This window comes from Ictidomys tridecemlineatus, chromosome 8 (assembly GCF_052094955.1).
Source record: "Ictidomys tridecemlineatus isolate mIctTri1 chromosome 8, mIctTri1.hap1, whole genome shotgun sequence".
Taxonomy (NCBI): Eukaryota; Metazoa; Chordata; class Mammalia; order Rodentia; family Sciuridae; genus Ictidomys; species Ictidomys tridecemlineatus.
Window position 1 is genome coordinate 32278697 of NC_135484.1, and position 20034 is coordinate 32298730.

General features: G+C 36.7%; 1 protein-coding gene across 8 annotated transcripts in view; it reads right to left on the reverse strand.

Annotated features, from left to right (window-relative positions):
* Positions 1-20034, reverse strand: part of Akap7 (A-kinase anchoring protein 7) — a 124396-nt gene that overhangs the window by 58483 nt on the left and 45879 nt on the right. For all 8 annotated transcript variants that reach the window (XM_078019131.1, XM_078019133.1, XM_078019129.1 and 5 more), the window contains one exon: positions 15528-15640. In XM_078019131.1, the coding sequence (XP_077875257.1) occupies positions 15528-15640 (113 nt within the window). The remainder of the gene's footprint in view (positions 1-15527; positions 15641-20034) is intronic.

Here is a 20034-nt window from a genome sequence, read left to right on the forward strand (position 1 = left end):
TGAGAATGACTGGAAACCCAAATTATGGATATAAATTAAGCGCCAAACCAAATGGCTTGCCCTTTGGGCATTAGCTGGTTAATGAGGAGTAATCATCATATATACTTATTTTCATAGGTGGAAAAGGCTGTATTTCTTTAGTAGTATGTTGGCTAAAACATTAAAATAATTTTTAGTGATAACTATTACTAGTAAAGATTTATATATTAGTACTCAAAGTCATAAAAACATTGCCTGTTGACATGGAGCTAAAGGCAAATCTTTAAAATTCTTCAGGACCCCAAACCTCTTTGCATAACTACATCTTTTGCTGTGACTTGCACTATTCCTTCCACGTTCCCCTTGACAAGCCATACTTGATTACCTGCAGGTCAGCTGCAGCCTTTCCCCAGCTCCTCTCAGTTGGGATAACTGAGGCCCCTCCCACACAGAGTCAGTTCTACCCAAGCTTGCTTTTGACAGGAATAGAAAGAGATGAATCCTCACCAGGCATGTGGTGATCTTGGATCCAGAGACCAGCGCCCTAGGTGGAACTGCTGTAACCTTTTCTTTGTCATTCTGGGCCAGTCCATGTGGCTAGTTCCCCCACTGAGTACTCCCATTTCCTACCTGGCTGAGGCCCTGATGCTTTGCCTAGTGCCTGTCAGTAAATTTACAGATGGAAAACAAGGGAGGAATGAAAAACAGAAGAGACAATAGTATCTTATTATTTTGGACCAATCTAAAAAAACGATGCCTTCCATTTTCTAATAAAACATTTACTAAGTACAGGCACTGTTCTAAAACCTTTTATTAATTCATTTAATAATCCAAATAACCCTGTGGGATTGGTATTATTCTTAAAAGAAAACTAAAATCACAGAGAATTAGGTCACTTACCCAAAGAATATAGCTAGTAAGAGATAGAACTTGGACTCAAATTCAGGATAAGTGGAGAACTCAGATAAATTAAAAAGAACAGAATGAAAGCGTTCGAGCTCTTCACTATTTATTTTAAAATATTAAAATTCTATGAAAATTAACTATTCTTAAGATATAAATCATACAGACTATCATATTTCTAAAACAAATGTGAAGCCAGGTGCAGTGTTGCACACCTGTAATCCCAGTGACTTGGGAGGCTGAGACAGGAGAATTGCAAGTTCAAGGCCAGCCTCAGCAACTCAGTGAGACCCTCTCTCAAAATAAAAATAAATAAACAGGGCTGGAGATGTGGCTAAGTGGTAAAGCACCCCTGAGTTAAATACCCAGTACAAAAAAATAAAAAGTAAAAATAAAACCAATGTTAAAATTACTTTCGAAACCTCTAGCATTCCAAAATACTTGCCTTTAATAGTCTGCATTGATACTGATAAATCAAGTGATAGTTATGTACATTGTAAATGAATCTTCTATTCACTAAAAAATGAAAGGGAAGATGAGAAAAAATTCATAGATGCCACTTAAACACAGAAAAATTATCCAAATAACCCAGTCTGTAAAAAGAACACTTTTCACACTATTATCCAAATAATCAGAGACTCCTTAGTTTTCTAGACTGTTTATTTGAGTATATATTTCTCAATCATTCATTTTATTTTGCTAGAGCATCTCTACAGCTCACCACAGGGATTGTTAGGCATGCCATCTTCCTAACTTCTTTATTTATAAACTTGCTTTTCACTTTCCTGCCTTGTTTAATCTGGAGCCTACAGGGAAAGCAAAAGCAGACCCTCTTACCCTGGCATTTTACCTATCATTTACAGTATTACACCTTGCAGTAAGTAGAAACACAACTGCTAGAGCTATAGATTTTTAATCTACTGTTTATACCTCCTTCTACCTAAGCTAACACTTTGAGAGGAACTGATGCTCCTTGGTGGCATCAAGTGGCAAAGAAAGCAGTGACAGAGGGAAGGTTACACAGCTCCTAGTAGCATAAGCCACTTCACAAAAGTCACTAAGAGAAAAGGCAGTATGGCTTGCTGGTCCCAGAGTTTCTTCCCATGTAGTGCTGGCATCAAACAAAACAGAGGTCCTTGGTCTTTAGTCCACAGTGTTTGGCTCATTTATTCCAATTAGGGCCATGTTAACCAGAGAGACAACAAGTCACTGATGTCCAAGAAGCCCTCAAGGTTGCAGGCTCAATACAATAAATTCTGGAAAACTGCAATGCTTTCTCTTCTCATATGTGCTCACTCTTGGTCCACTCAGCCAACCTCAATTTCTTCTTTCTCAATGCCTCTCAGATGTAGTATGACAGGCCACATAACTATTTATTTGTGGCTTTTCTAATTTTTATACAACAAAGAAGAGGCCCTGTAACTAAGATATCCTATACAGCTCAATCTCAGCTGGACTCTCTACTTCCCTGGGTCAAACTCCAAACTCTGCTTGCTTTCTTGGTTCAGAACAGTCTTGTGGTCATTCAAATGTAAACAAGCTACAGCCTCCTCTTCCCTTCCACGTCTGTTTTCCTAATGTTTTGCTCTTCAGTGTATGTTCTCCTGAATTAACCAACTTAACCATTTATTTCTCTATACTAAAGATAAAATATCCCCATCCTCAAAATTTCTCCCCATGTATGGTATATAAGCGTAGAACCACATCTAATGTTTTCATCTTTCAATTCAACAGCTTTTCCTGCAAATCAATACTTTCCAACATTAAATCATTAATGCCAGAAAGTCACTGGTTTAAAAAATTCATGAATCCTGAACAAAAGTATAGAATTACTGTATAGAAGATCATCCAGAAATAAAATCATAGGAAATTCCTAACAAGCAATTTTAACTTGTTCTATAACACTACATTGTGACATACTTTTATTATAGTGAAATGCATTCCATGTTTATAACTTAGAGGTCCAAGCCATGGAACCATTCACCTAGAATATCTATAGACAGAATTTCATATCTAACTGAAGCTTTAGATATGTATCTATATTAGATACATATCTAGTGTAGAAGGCACTGTACATAGCAAAATAATTTAAATACATTCATAGGCATCATTCATTATAGCCTTATAACTTTAAACAAAAAGATCTAGATAAATTTTTGCATCCCATCCTGCTCCTTATTGCTTTCTTCTTTCCCATTTTCTTATGAACTAATCATTCCCCAGAGTCACTCCCAATCACCATTCTTCCTTCTTCTATCCCTCCCTTTCATTCCCTTTACCAATGTCATCATCAACAGAACACCTTACTTCACATAACTTCATCCTTTCCTAACTGCCCAGGAGATTTGCCCACATACTACTTATTGCAGAAGCCCCAACCTATCAGAGGAAGGGTCACAACAACTGAATGTTGCAAGAACTGGGTGAAGGAGCAGATGAGATTGAGATGTACACTGATTGTCCTTCAGGTTAGAAAATGGAACAAGTAATTAAAGGTGCTCAATAACACAAACTTTTTCCTCTTTGAGGCTGGAATCACTCCATGGATATCATATTAAATAAAAGGGGGTTTTGGGTAGGAAAAAACAATAGTTGGATATAGAACATCATTGAAAATATGACCAAGGAATCATGGAGCCCTTAAAATCAATTTAAAAATGTCTTTCTCCAGGTAGAGCAAGAAATATATCCAAAGACTCTTTTTTAACCTAACACATATTGCTACAAAAAATAATTTTATTTATAACAAGCATTTGGAAACTGTAAAATTTCTACCTTGTTTACTCTTGAGATATAGGATTAAAGGGATTACGGTAGTTTCTCTAATGCACTCAAATTCAACCTATATCTATGAATATTAGATTACATATAGCTTTTGGAAGTCCAAGTGCACAAATTACTGTTTGCCTTTTCCTGATTGTCAGAGCAAGACCTCGAGGGTGAGAAGCAAGATAGAATCCAAGAGGATCAAGTGGAATGGATATGAATAGGGAGGGGCTGCTGGAAAAGGTACAAGCCCTCTAGGGGGAATCACACAAAACATTCTCCTGGGCATTGGCTAATTCCAATCCCATGCCAATGCCAGTGTCCAAAGTTGAATTGCTCTAACTGAAGTTATGTAACAAATTATTATAATCAAATTCAGTTGGTGTAAAGGCAGTAGTCAAGGAAGGAGAAGTAGTTTCATACTCTGGCCATCAGCTCAAGCATAGTATAAAGATTAGGCCTTAAAATGTCACAAACTTTGCCAACAATTAAAAATATTATCAATTGGTTGGTTTTAGAGCCTGAAGCTCTCCTTCAGGGACCAAACCAGAATTCTTCTAGCCAAGAGTGGCTAGCCTTTACAATGATATGAAAAAGTTTTGTTTAGGTCTTCAACTATAGATAATGTGAAGTTTAGCCTGTGCAAACGGGCCAATAAAGAACATCTGTCCAGGAATTGACCCAGTGGTACCAGTCTCCTTTCACAGTCCAGAAAGGGGCCTAACACACCCTCCTATTATTCATAAGCACACATCATATTCCCAAGGTCACACATCCAGCCCTCAAGCTGTTCTGAAGGTCAGCTGACTATTATATGAACTTCCATCAGGGTGCATGTTCTCAATTTTAACAGAATGAAGGCATATGACTTCCCCCAAATGGGCAGCAGCCATAGGAAGCATTGGTCGCAAAGAGATATGGCCAAGGTTCACACTATAATTTCCCACTCCTATACTAACAAAAGCAAAAAGCTTAATCATTTCTGACATTTGGGTACCTCCAGGGTGTTAACTCCCTTTCTTTTGTCTTTCTCTTACCTTACAATAAATCTGCTGTTATGATTTAGATATGAGGTGTCCTCCGAAGTGTATGAGACAATGCAAGAAACTTTAGAGGTAAAATAATTGGGTTATGAGAGCTTTAACCTAATCAGTGCATTAATTAAGAGATTAACTTGGTAGTAAGTATAGGAATATAGGGTATGGCTGGAAAAGATGGGTCCCTGGGGCCATAACTTTGGGGTGTACATTTTGTCTTTGTTGAGAGCAAAACGTGAGCATCTGCGCTCGGGCTCGTTCTCTCTCTCTCTCTCTCTCTCTCTCTCTCTCTATATATATATATATATATATATATATATATATATATATCTTAATGGAGTTGACCATCTATGGACTGATACCTCTGTGAACCCAAAAATAAATTTTTCCTCTCTAAAATTGTTCTTGTCAGGTGTTTTGGTCACAGAAGCAAAAAAAGCTGACTAAAATGGCTGCCTTAAATGCTCTATTTCTCTGCCTCACTGTATGCCTGGGTGTCTGCACCCAACTAATTGTCTAATCTTAGACAAATTATACCCAAGGACCAAGGAAAAAATCACAGTGTTCCAGTCAATTCTCAACTTCAAATAACAGAACTGAGCAAGTTTATAATTCAAAGAATTAGAAATATGCATCTTAAGGTATCTCTCCTTGAAAGAATGAGATTCTAATGAACAATCAAAATAAACTAGCTCATATTCAGGAATGAAACTATAACTCCAATGTAAACTAGTTATAGTTTTGGATACTAAACTTTATTTTCCCTCAAGTCTAAGTCAGGCTTTCAAAAAAATTAAATTTGGCCTTCTTTCATTGTGCAGCTAATTATAATTAACAAAAGCTAGTTGGCCAAGGAGCTTGGCAAATCTTTCCAGTGATAAAGAAACTTTTATTGCCATCCAAATTATTTTAGCTGGTTGCTTTTATGAGACTATTCAATTGCATCATAAATTAGCTCCTGTAATTTATTTAAACAAGCTAAAAAATTCTGTATCAATATAATTTTGAAATAAAATTTAAGTTCTCTTGGCCATATATTCTATTCTGTCTTTACCCAATCAATCCACTGTGGGGACTTGTCAGTTTCCTATAAGATCTTACTACTCTGTTCTTTCCTTGAATAGAAAATGAAATTAATTACCAGGTGAAAGAGGTTCCAAAAATGTCTGAAAATGACTTGTTGAGAATAAAAAGTTTCCCATCAATAATGGCAGTGGTTGGGACAAAATGTTTATATTCAATATAGCTAAAGCAAACACATGTAATTTTAATTAACATGAATCTTTAAATATAAGTTTTAAAACTCTGTTTCTTAAATTATGCTTAAATCAGAATTTTGTGATTGGAATCTGTGAATTCCAATACTGATAAATAAGTAAAAATGTCCACAGAATCTAGATACTTAACACAAAAATATCATTTAAGCCTTAACTATCAAGATCAGCATCTTCTAAGCCATCATCTACCAAACATCAAAGCTACAAGATGGTAAGTGAAAAAAAAGAACAATTGGCCCAGTGCATTTGGGAAACAATTCTGAGGAAGATTATAGAATCATTCAAAATATCCCCTGTTCCTCCTGTGGTGTCCATCTGCAAGCAGATTGTACATAGTGCTCTGTTGAACTCAGAAGAGACTATGAAACTTGCTATACTCAATAATATAATGAGAAATAATATTTGTCACTTCTCAGCAAAACTTTTTAAGAATCACCTACTATTCACCTACTATTATGATTCACCTACTATTTTCTTTCTGCAGAAGATCAACAATGTCCAGATGGAGGCTGTTCACTCAAGATCCAGAATAAAGACAACATGGAGCACTTGCACATGATCAATGAACAGGATCAGAAAAATAAATCTTTGTTGTTTAAGCTCTTGAGATTCAGAACAAACAGTTGCATCCCAGAGATCCTAAGAATCAGATTAACTTCATGTAGCCCATCATTGCTGGTATCTGTTTGATCATAGAATAGCTGAAACCTTGATGATGTTATAAAAAAAAATTTTCAGAAAATACTAATAAAGATACTTGCTTCAAATCTCTATTCCACTCTGAAGACTTAATATTAGGCTGACTGTATCATTTCTTTTAGGGGTTTTCAAAATGTCTAAGAGAACAGGGCCCAACCAGGAATCATTGTAATCCTGATATGAATTAGTCAGTTCCTAGAATTGATTAATTAATTCCTCCCTTAAGATAAATTAGTTTTCTGTTTCCTGTTTCCTGTGTGTTTCTCAATTTTTAAAGATATATGAAGCATTGAGAGGTTCCAAATAGATATTCAGGCAGACTTACCTTTTCAGATATTATTTTCAGTTGTTAAACAATTATAAAATTACTTATTTAGGTTTTTTCCAATATATATTGAATTGGATAATATAACAGCACAATGTTTAAAAATTCATTATAAACCTAAGTGAGGTTACTTGTTATATATAGTGCTCTTCGACACATAACAGATGATAGAGTTGACTAATGATACCAAGAGCTTTTCAAAAGAAATTATGATTCCACCTTGCATCAGATTTCACTGAATTTTTTAGCTTTAAAAAGAAATTAAAACAGAGAGATCTGTTGTTAAATGCACTTGGTGCTATAAAAAAACAAGACTCCAAAACAACTAAAAACTGTAAGTAATTAAGCCATTTGACTTTGGGAGACTCAGGAATAGAATACTGAAACAGTGTACTTTATCTTGTACCAAGGATATTTTTAAAACAAGCTTTTTCCTAGAATGATAAAATCATCTGAGGTGTCTTCTTTCAAAAAGAAGTGGAGAAAGTGGCAGGGCAGTCTCCAAACTTTTCTGCCACACCATACCCAGATGGGGAATTCTTTCATATACAGGGTCCCTGTGAAAGCTTGCACACTCTGCAGAAGGGGTTCTACTAGCAGCCTGAGTTTCTCCCTTGTGGCTGGAGAGTCCTCCCTTCCTGAATAAAGACAACATGGAGCAGATGTCCTGAGACATATCTTCTCCTAGGCCGCTTTTCACGCTTTTCTATGCCTTCACAGTTTATATTTTGTCTTGGTAAACAGAGCTCCCTCTGTGCTTCCTAGCTGTTATGTCTTGAGCTACTTTCCTCTGATGACATCTAGAATCTGCTACCAACAGGGCTGTTCCTTCCTCTATAGTCTTCCAAACCCTAAGATAGTTTCCCATGTAAGCCCTGGTCCCAGTTACTTCTGGCCATACCTGTACTTAATTTGGTATCTACAGGATTCCTTTAGCTCTTAGTTTCCCTTAAAATGTAGTTTATGACATTTTCCCCATTTTTCTCATTGTTCTGTATGGTTTCCAGAAGGACAGGGACAAAGATTCAGATCTAAATTGCTACCATCTCCCTATCAGAGTTTTAAGATCTTTCCCCTCTGTTATTCTCCTTCTATGCATATAAGAAAACCAACCTGAGATATTTTTTTGTTTGTTTTATCTTTCTATAAAGCCAAATGAGCCTATTTGGTCAAAATGCTTACCTTATAGACATTTCAGAACAGCACAGGAGTAAAGAGTCATTAAGACCATGCTCCTCCTTTCACTATAAGTAAAACAATTAAGAGAGGTTGCATGATCTGGGGCTAAGTGACTGAGCTAAAACAATATAATGCATACACCTTCAAATTTATTTCAGAGATTTCCTCAAGAAGGAATAGTCTTCATGTTTTCCTTTATCATGCAGACCCCAAAAAGTGAGTGGTAGTCAAATTACACCAAGCCAGTTAACAAAAGCTTGAGAAACTGTGCCAGTAGATAGGCAGACAGAATGGACAGGAGTAAATAAGTAGTAGGTGAGTGTTGTGGTTTAGATGTGAGGTGCCTCCAAAGCACATGTGTGAGATAAGGCAAGAATTTTCAGAGATGAAATGATTAGCCTAATCAGCGGCTTCATCCACTGTTATGGATTAACTGGACAGTTAATGTAGGCAGGTAGAGTGTGGCTAAGTCACTGGGGGTGTGCCTTTGCAGTTTATATTTTGTCTTGGTAAACAGAGCTCCCTCTGTGCTTCCTAGCTGTTATATCCTGAGCTACTTTCCTCTACCACACCCTTCTTCCATGATGTTCTGCCTCACTTGAGCCTAGAGCTATGGAATTGGCTGACCATGGACTGAACCTCTGAAATCATAAGCCAAATAAATTTTTCCTTCTCTATGATGTTATTCTCAGGTCTTTTGGTCATAGCAATTGAAAAGCTAACCAAAACAATAAGGAGTTAATGTAAATGGGTGAGGAGAGATGACACCTGGGGTTTGCAGCTGGTAAAGGGTAGAGAAGAAGGCTGGAATTTGGCCAGCCGAACATAAAAAAAAATTGACTACAATGTTGTTTCTATATAGTCAATCACCAAATAATTCAGAAACTGGGGTTTCCCCTTAATTATACCATCAGAATAGAATTTTCATCCATATGCTCCCCTTTTTTCTTTCCATGGCCACTCCTACTTGTGACACTACATCCTCTTCCCTACTTCTGCTCACTATCACATCACATGGGCCTCAGTCCATGCTGTGCATATATAAATTTCTATACTCAAAAAAACGAGTCTAAGTAAAAATAGTAACCAACAGTTTTCAAAAAAGGTCTTTTAAATTCTGAAGCCTGGTAATACCTGACTGTGAAAAGCTGCTACTAATAAATCACATCTTTGTTAGTTCAAGTGCTGTATTATTAGTCAATTAGAATAGGCATAAATGAGGGAAGATATCTAAGAAACCCAGAAAATAACTTATGTTTAAAACAACTGATCTATTCTATAATAACAGATCACATTTATTTCTTGAAGAATCCAATCTCTATTACGATGCTTGTTTGATTTAAAACTGGTCTTCTTCTGCCACCAAGTGTTAGCACACACTTCTAACTCAGCAGGTTTTTAAATCACAGAAACCTAAGGTGATTCAATTAGAAAAATAACGTCAAAAGGACTCACTACAAAGAATATGTAGCTGAAGAAGTACCAGACTAACCAAGCCAAACAACTATATTCTAAGAAAACTATACAATTAACTTGAATTTTAGTTACCATTCTGGAAACATAGTAATGTTATGAGATTTTTCTGAGACTTCATTCATTTGATTAAAAAAAGTACAAAACACATTGATCATCAAAATAGCTATAATATTTATAACTCCTTTCAATATTATCTCATGCAATATACCCACTAGAATTTCATGAAAGAATATTCAAAACTGATACATGCTTTAACTAAATGTCTCCTGGTATTAGAAAAACATATAACCAGAATACTATTCTGTGGCAGAGGAAGTCCTACATCAGAAAATGAAAAGCAGTGTTTCTATATTTTCAAAATTCTGAACATAATACATAGAACTTTCAGTTATCCCATTAGGTCTTTGGTTACTTCTACTACATGTTATTATCCGCAAACAGATTCTCTAACAGAAAAAAGGACCCCAGAAGCCTTGGGACTTCTGAAAACCACCCTGAACACCCTGGCAATCTTCATACCAGCTCTTTTTGACCACTCCTGGGGGAGGACAGTACATGGCCTGCACCAGACCTCTGTCCATATTTTTGAGGTTAACAAGATGTTTTACCTTAAACAGACTAATTATGGCTACAACCTTGAGTCTGTCTTTTTAAAAATAGCTTTTCAGATCATTAAAAAATAAAAATTACTAGATAATGGGGGGAAAAAATCTTCAGTTTAGGTACTAATAGTGATACCTCATTACACCTCCTACAGACAATAAGGACGGACGGACTACCTTGCTGTCTAGCAACCTGCCTACACTAATCCACAGCACTCTTTCCCTAACACACTGTTTTTAACCCAATAATTAGATCATGTCTGTCCCCACAACAGTACCACCAGCATCTCAGGAATATTCCAGTATTGTACCCAAAAGTATTTTCAGATGTCCTCATGAAAAATCAAATACAAAGAACAGAGCAACTGGCACCAATCTTCACAAGGGAGCATTTTAAAGGGAGAGCTTATTCAGCTCTTTTACAGACATTCCCACTATGTACCACCCCTGTATACCAAAGCTAAAGGAACTAGGGGGTGAGGAGTCAGCTCAGTGGTACTACACCCTGGGTTCAATCTTCAGTACCACACAAACACACACATACACACACACAAAAAAAAATTTAAACTCTAATTACATATTCTATATTTTATTTACCTTTTTAAAAACTGTTGCAATCCTTAACAGCTGATTAAGTCATTGATATGTTTATCATAAATGACATAAACATTCTTACTGTTACAGAAGTTATTTCTAATTTTTCTGTACTATTGATAAGCCTTCAATAAACCTCATTATGCATAGAAAACTTCCTCTTCAAAATTATTTCTTTAGAATAATATCAGCAACAATGACATCTTAGTAAAAGAATATACAATTTTTACTGTTTTTCAATGTCAGAGCATAATTCACAGTTCAAAAGGCCATTAAAATTCTGTAAGTCACTAGTCATAATCTTTGATAGTTCTACTACAAATTTATCCTAACAAAGGTTACTCTCATACATTATAGTTGGGAGCATATACTGGCATCATTATTTTAAAAGGCAATTTGTGATGTTTTAGAAGTTATAATATAAAACACCCTCAACTTTCATAATCCCACTTCAAGGAATTGGTTCTTTGAACAAGTGGCATATCTACCCAAAGAAAGGTGGACAAGGATGTTCGGGGCTAGGGCTATAACTCAGTAGTAAAGTGCTTGCCTAGCATTCAAGAAGCCCTGGGTTCAATCCCCAGCACCACAAAAACAGAAATCATTGTTTGTGGTATCCGAGAAACAGAAACCAACACAATTATTCATTAAGGGGAAAATGTTTAAATTATGATAAACATAATTATGATGCAGTTTTATTATTTTCACTTTAATGAGTTGTATTATTTGAATTTTCTATAGTGGGCATATATTCAGATAATACCTTTATAATTAAAATAACTTTTAAAATAAAAAAATAAAGTACTCAAGTTAAATTCAATTTATAAATGGGGGGAAAACAATTATTTCACCTCCTCCACCTCTTATTTTATTATCAATCTAAATAACACTGAAAGAAGCTAGTAATACATTCTATGATGTCTAATTTTAGGCTCAATTTTATTGGATTAAAGAAAACCTAGAACCTGGTAAAGCATTATGTGGGGGAGGGGGAGAGTGTGAGAGTGTTTCCAGAGGTAATTTGCATCTGAGTCTGAGTAAACTGGGGGGGGGGGGGCGGGGAGATCAACCCTCCATGTAAGTGGAAACCATCCAAACAACCAGGGCCCCAAAAAGAACAGAAACAGAAAAGGCAAATGTGTTGATCTATCTCCTGACCTCGGATATACTCTCCCTCTCCTGCCCATGGCCATAGAACTCCAAGCACTCTAGCCTTTAGATTCCATACCTGGGCTAGAATTTAACTCAGTAGTAGAGCACCTGCTTAGCATGCTCATGGCCCTGGGTTCCATCTCCAGCACTAAAAGAAAAAAATCCACTGACATAGACTCCAGGACTTACATCAGCAGCCCTCTGTGTGAGTGTTTCTCACTCCTGAAACCTCAGACTGGGCATCACACCATCAACTTTCCTGGTTCTGAGGCTTTCCAATTTGGATTGAGTCACACAATCAGCATCCCAGAGTCTCCAACTTACAGATGATCTATCATGAGATTTCTCAGCCTCCATAATTACATAAACTAATTCCCCTAATAATGCCCCCTCATTCCTATTTCTCTGGAGAACCCTGAATAATGCAAATTCCATTACTATCTTAATTAATGGCACTCACTTGAAGTGAGTGGACCCAAAATAAAAACCTGAAAGAAAATTAGTATAGAGAGGAAACAGTTGAAAATGTGCAAAGGTTAAGAAGAAAGAGACTAAAGAGCAATGTATTTTCAAGCAATCTACATTCCTGATCTGCAAATGATAATAAATAAAATCTATGTATGTATGCTACCTTCACTACTTTTACTTATTGGTTCTAACTTTCATAATGGCTCTGCTACATAAAAAAATTCTGGGAGCTAGGGATGTAGCTCAGTGGTAAAGTGTTTGCCTAGCATACACAAGGCCCTGGGTTCAATGCTCAGCATTGCAAAAACAAAAACATTGCTAGATATATATATTTCAGTCTGGTTTCAAAGCACACTTAGGGTATAGTATTCTGCAAACCATCTGGATCAGAATCACATGTGTCACCTATTGAACACGATTCACCTCCATACCTAAGAGTAAAGAATAGAGTTTGACAGCTTCCACAAGCACTCCAGATGACTCATAAATCCCAAAATTCAAGATCTATTCCCTTCAGAACACAGAATATCTTAATAGTGATTGAAATAGTCATTCCATATGTTAAAAGAAAAAAATTCTAATTTGGCTTTCTGAAAAATGATAAAATCATACAGCAGTCCCCCTTTATCTGCTGCTTTAGTTACATATGGTGAATCATGGTTTAAAGATATTAAATGATAAATTACTGAAACAGATAGTTTCTAAGTATTAACTTGTACACTGTTTTAAGTAGTGTGATGAACTCCTGTGCTATCCCTCCCTATCCCATCCAAGACGCACATCATCCCTTTCCCCAGCACATCCATTCTGTACACACTACCACCCTACTACTCATTACCCATCTCAGTTATCAGATCAAACACCACAGTACTGTGGTGCTTGTATTCAAGTGACCCTTATTTTCTGTAATGATGGCTCAGAAGCATAAGAGTAGTGATTCTGGCAACTTCCTGCAAGTGAGAAGGTAAAAGTTTATCATAGGTATGTATATATAGGACAAAACATAGCATATGTAGGGAACTATCTGTAGTTTCAGGCAACCACTGGGGGTCTTGGATTGCATCTTCCACGGAAAAGGAGAGACCACTGTAATTTATTTTCTATAGATTATACATTCTAATCTAAATAAAATTTTAGATTTCGATTTTTATATAGCACTCAAGCAGGGACTGCTTCCATTTTGAAAACCACTCAGTATCTAGCACCTGGAAGCTGGTACATGGTAGACACTCAATAAATATTTGCTGAATTACTATGACTTAGACCAAGGGGCTCTGCTTAATAGAATAAATTGGGATGAACTGAAGTTGGCCAGGGGAAAGGAAGAACATATAACAGAGCATGAGATAGATGAATTCTTTTTTTAATATTTATTTTTTAGTTTTAGGTAGACACAATATCTTTATTTTTTATTTTTTTATGTGGTGTTGAGGATTGAACGCAGTGCCCCGCACATGCCAGGCAAGCACGTTACTACTTGAGCCACATCCCCAGCCCAAGATAGATGAATTCTTAAATGCATAAACAAGACTCTGTAATAAGAATGTAAACTTATTTAAGACAATTAACCTTTCTAAGTCATATCCATTCTCGATAGAGCAAGGGAGTTAACTCTGTGAAACTGCCAAGAAATCATTTAAATATAGTCTGAAATATGGATTCTGGAGTAAACATTCCTTTGACAAATGTCCTTGAATGTTCTCATTTCAAAGTTAATATTGTACAGACAAAGAAAAATTTTGAAATGGGGATATTACCTTCACCACTGATTTGTCATTCTGTGATTAATTGTGAAACCACTTGGAAGAGGACAATCCATTTGAAAGCAAAATGAGAAAGATAACGAGTAAAGAGGTAAACTTTTAGTCTACAAGTTTTTAAAGCTGTTATTCCAGATTTCAAAATATATAATTTACACACATTATTTTTACCTAACATATTCTGGAATAGTATATAATAAAGATTTGAAGCATAATTATAAGTAACATGCAAGATATCTTTTAAGAACATCTTTAACAAATAGTTTGTAAAAAACCTATAATTGCAGGATAGTGAATCACCCAAACTCATGATTTAAAAGATCAAAAAACTTTCCAAGGACAGACATTAAATACAAAATGTGCTAAATTTAGAGAGAAAAAAAAGTTCTACTTACTAATAAGTATGACCTTCATTTACAGAGCTGCAAATGACTCTTAAGTGCAGCAAGGGTCATGGTGAGCAGAGGGATATTAATCTGCATTGCCATCCCCAAGACTCTGACATATCAGTGCAGGACATCAGATGTCTGAATCTGCATAAGAAACCCTTTAGGCTGAAATGGGAAAAATAAGGGCAGGCTCCCTTAGGATTCTAGGAGAAATACCCATGAATCCAGAAGAAAGTCAAAAACTGTTCCAACCTCTGAAAAAAGAGGGCACAGCATGGAAAGGCAGAAAATTATCCAGCTAGAGGAAGTCAAAAGACATGTGCCTTAGCATGTCACTGCTGCCGTCCTTAGGGAGAAATACTTATAGATACCTCAAGGAGGGAGAGTCCCTTGGTTATTGAATTGCCCAGCCTCTGATACTCTTGCTTCAGACCCTTAATGGAGGCATCTTCTCCAGAGCAAGGTGGTTTTTTGTAAACCTTGAGAGACCTACACAAGGAGGATAAAAAAGGATTCCCTGTCTTGAAGAACCCAGTTGCAATGAACAGCACAGTATATGTAGGCCAGCAAGGAAGCCCTGAGAGCAGTAGAATGCAAAAAAAACACAAGCAAGAAACAGCACAGCTCGAAACTCCTCCAGGGATGAACCACTTGTGGCAACAAAAGCAGCAGCAGAAAATGATGGTCAGAGTATGGACTGAACAGCCATCAAGGCAAATGAGGGCACAGCTGTAACAGCCTCCATGGAGGACCACGAGCATCCTCAGCATCCTTGGAAACAGAACTAAAACAACCTGGAATCCCACGCACTAGTGGTAGGGCGTCTAAAAAAAACCACTACAAATGTCACCCATGCCCGAGCCATGACAAGGGCTCATGTGGCCTGGTAAAACAAGACTCATAATAAACATGTGTACTCACATTCTTACGAAGCCATGGTGCTTTTGACAATTTCATAAAAGTTAGATGAGGTTTAAAGCTTCTACTTTCTCCTGCCAGGATGCCTTTTTCTTGAAATGTCTTTTTTGCAGTCTCTGAAGAAAATAAGAAGAAACACAAAAAATGATACTGTAATTCATAGTTCTCTTTATATAAAATCCAATTCAAAATATAACTGTTTTATAATGAAGATTATTTTAAAAAGAAAGAAAAATAATGTGTGTGATAACAAATGTTATATGACAGTTACGTCCAATGATTAACATTAAATCCAATTATTTCAAATTTGGGATAAAGTACACAAAAATGCTAATTTGAAAAGGGACTATTTAATAAATAAAATAACTGTTTGCCTCACATCATGATGATTTTCACCGAACATCTCAGTAGTTTTCACATATACACAAAGGGACTAGCTGTTCTGTAACCTTTCATATCTAAAACTGCTCCTTCTGACCAAGACAGAGTAACAGGAACTCTCCTTGATAAATGAGAAACAAACAGGATGAGCCCTTCAACCTCCCCAGCTTACATCCTTGAGTGTACAGGCTCTTTTGTGAGTAGGAGAAAACCAAAAGGAGCCCAGCCTGTCCCTGAGCAGAGAAAAGAGCTAAGAGAGGAGACCAAGGCAGCTAGAGCTCAGAGGACAAAGTATTTGAGACATGTGACATGCATGGAGAGAAAACTCTAGAGGTCTATAAAAGGGTCCCGTAGAATATTCCATACTAGTAGTGGTCTGTGCATTTGTGTAAGGTTGAGGAAAAATACAATCAAAAAAATTAGAGGGAACAGTGCCCAGCACTTACACAGGGTCAGAAATACTGTCTGTTCCATTAGTCAAGATAGTTAAAGCTCAAGATTCATACGACACTGGGAAAACGGAAGGATCTTGCCACAGGAGTGGGAAAAAATAGCTCTTTATTGGTAATTGCTCTAGTACTACCTAACAAATCTAAAAAGCAAGACCCCAAAAAAACTATCTCCAAGTAATTTAATTATATCCCAGAGCAAAGCCAAAAAGTATTTATAGGAATATAAAACTGTCGAGCACCCAACTGACATTAATGGGTAAATATCCCAAGGGTAACATCTAATCAAAAATTATCAGTCATGCAAATAAACATAACAATATGATCCATAATGAGGAGATAAAACAACTATTCAAAGGAGACCCAGAGTAGATGTTAAAATTAGCAGAGAGGACATCAAAATCATTATTGTAATTGTACTCCCAACATTCAAAAAGTCAAGCAGAATGTATTTTTTATATTCAAACTATAAAAAGCTTGCAAACAAATCAAGCTTACAGAAATGAAGGTTGCAATGTCTGAGAAAAATGAATGGCTGGTATAAAAACAGTTTAGATACTGCTGAACCAAAAATTAGTAAACTGGAAGACACAGCAACAGAAACTACCCAAAATAAAATAAAGATAGAAAAGGGAAGTAAGAAAGAAAAAAGAAAAGAACATCAAAGAGCTGTGAGACAATTTCATAGTTGTCTAATATATAAGTGAAATTCTCAAAAAGGAAGTAAGCGAGAGGGAATCAGAGAAAAATATTAAAGGAATAATGGCTGTGGGGAAGTGAAGGTGCCACAACCCAAGGGAAAGGAATCTGGAAAGTACTTGAGAAAAGTTCACAAGCATTTTGAACTAGCAATTCCAATTCTAGAAAAATACAAAAAAAAAAAAAGTACTAGTACATAAAATTTTATGTAGAGAATAAAAGCATTATCCCAAATTAGCAAAAATTAGAAATAACTTTCATCAATAAAGAAAGGTTAGATTCTAGAAAGATGACATGGTTAAAAGAAGGCTGCATCCCAAACTGCACCATGGTATAAAACCAAAGCAGTGAGTGTACAGCTTCTCAGCAAGGTGGGTGAAAGAGGGACTTTACTAAATTATAATATTGGATACTCAAAGCCGCTTAGGGACTCAGAAATTGGTACAATAAACAAAGAAGAAAGAATACACCGGAGCCTATCACACAACCACCAGTGCAGATTCACCACAGACAAAGGGAGGGGGATCACATTCTTGGTATGGAGAAACCCGAGATCAAAAATGCTGCCTAGGGGCTGCGCTTATAGCTCAGTGGTGTGCAATTGCCTTGCATGTGGGAGGCACTGGGTTCAATCCTCAGCACCACAGAAAAACAAATAAATAAAAGGTACTGTGCCCATTTACAACTAAAAAGTTTGCATATGAGAAAAATTATTATGAAAAGAAATACTGCCTAATCTTAACTGATCCAGAGGCTGCACAGTGCACTAGGAAGAGGAGGAGGAGGAGTAATAATAATAATAATAATAATAATAATAATAATAATAATAATATAGCCAGAGGGTTTTTTGAGTGATTTGACAATTCATTTTCCTTGGCTCTTGAAGAGTAGGATTGGAAGGAGTTTTCCAAAGCACTGAACTGGTGAGAAAATGTTTCCTCCATCTCCACAATGAACATTTCCTATACTTTCGTCCCCTGCTGGAAAGCGTGCTCATAACAGCCTTGCCCATTTACCTCACTGCATCCTCTTCCAGAAGATCAGGGGGAAAATAATACACATAGCCATAATACCCCTACCCTGGCAGGCACCTAACAAGGGACTTAGGCTGAGTCTGAAGGAAAGTGAGAGAAACAGGAGTAGAAAAGACTGTACCTAGGGGCATTTGATGGGAAAGGCAAAGGGGAGCCTGATGCACTTCTCCTTTGTGTTTGGAGGTTCATGTAACCAGCTAAAATGGGATGAGGGTCTATGAGGGTGAGGTTGAACACACTCAGGGCTAAGCTCAGGAAGCCTGTGCACCTAGGAAACAGTGAGAGGAAGAAAACACACACACACACACACACACACACACACACACACCATGATTGGATTTCTTGTGAGGCTCTTCAGAACTTCAATCTTTAGATTCACTAAAGAATTCAGTTACTGCCTAGTCCTAGGGGCAGGTCAATCTAGTCTCTCCAAAGATGGTTCCACCAAACAAAGCTCTTGAGGCCTGATTAGACCTCAGCACCACCTGCTGGAACTCTCCCAAAGAACAATGCAGAAGCTGTACCCTAGAAGTGCACCAAATTGGTCCAAATGGACAAAATGCCAATTGACAGTACATCCCACCCCATATTGGTGAGAAGAAAAGCTGAGTCTTATAGCAAACAGCTTTGATCTTAGGCTGCTTCAACTGGCAGCTCAGAGAGCAGCACAAAAACAGGAAGAGGTTAACAACCCCCACCCCTTGCTCTATCAGTACAGAACTCAAGAAGAATTAGAAAGAAATACTGTTATACATAGACAGTGACTACTCAATCTGGTCACTATTTTGACCACCTCAGTGGAGAGGTTCCTTCATTCTACGCTAAGATTTTAGATTCAAAAAATTTATTTTATGGGAGGCGGTGAGAAAGCATGTGAATTCTTGCTGTGCTGACTGGTTCAGGAACATATTCACATAACACTTCTTTCTTTTTTTCTCTCATTTTCAGCATTTTTTAATATAATTATTTTTCCCTACCATTGTCTTGTAAGGGTTTGGGTTTGTAGGATTGTATACTTTGGGTTGGTTTTATACTATTTTCATTTGTTTGTTTTTCTCTCCCTCTTATCTTCTCCTACTAATGGCCACATGCTATTGTTCCCTCTCCCTGTTTCTCAATACCTTGCTTCTTCTATTTTTTTCCTTCCTTCCATATAAACATGACGTGCTACAACTCTCTGTTCACTTTTTGAAATTGTAAAGTCTATTCTAACTTCCTAACACATTTCCTTTTCTCCTAAATAAGGATATTTTTACCATCTTTCAGAATTAATTGGTCTATGTAATTCCTGTCCCCACCATTAATGCTAATTCAATCATTACCGTTATGGATGCTATAGTTGTCACCTGCTGTTTGCTTTGAAGTCAGGTCTAGTTCATGGTTATTGTTCTTAGAGTTCACAAATACCGACCCCAAAATTCCTCTTTATTTGTTGTTTACAAAAATTATTACTATTGTTTATTACACCCCATTCTGTGAGGCTCTGGGAACTATAGGGACACTAAAAGTTCATAGGTTAAAGACTCTACTATTGAACTAAACATTCCCTGACATTACTCCAACTCAAAGAAGTAAAGAGACAAAAGCCCCAAACCAAAAATAGGATCCAAGAGAAGGAACTCAGGTCCCACCCCTTAACATCTACACATACATCAACAACAGAGAAGAGTCCCAAAACAAATAAGATAATTACACATGAAAGAGGAAGGGCAGTCTATACCCAAAGGACTTAAAATCAGCATACTATAGTAATGCAGCTACATCAATGTTTACAGGAGTTCAATTCATAATAGCTAAACTATGGAAGCAACCTAGATGCCCTTCAATATATGAATGGATAAAGAAACTATGGTATATATACACAATGGAATATTACTCAGCACTAAAAGAGAATAAAATTATGGCATTTGCAGGTATATGAATGGAGTTGGAGAATATCATGCTAAG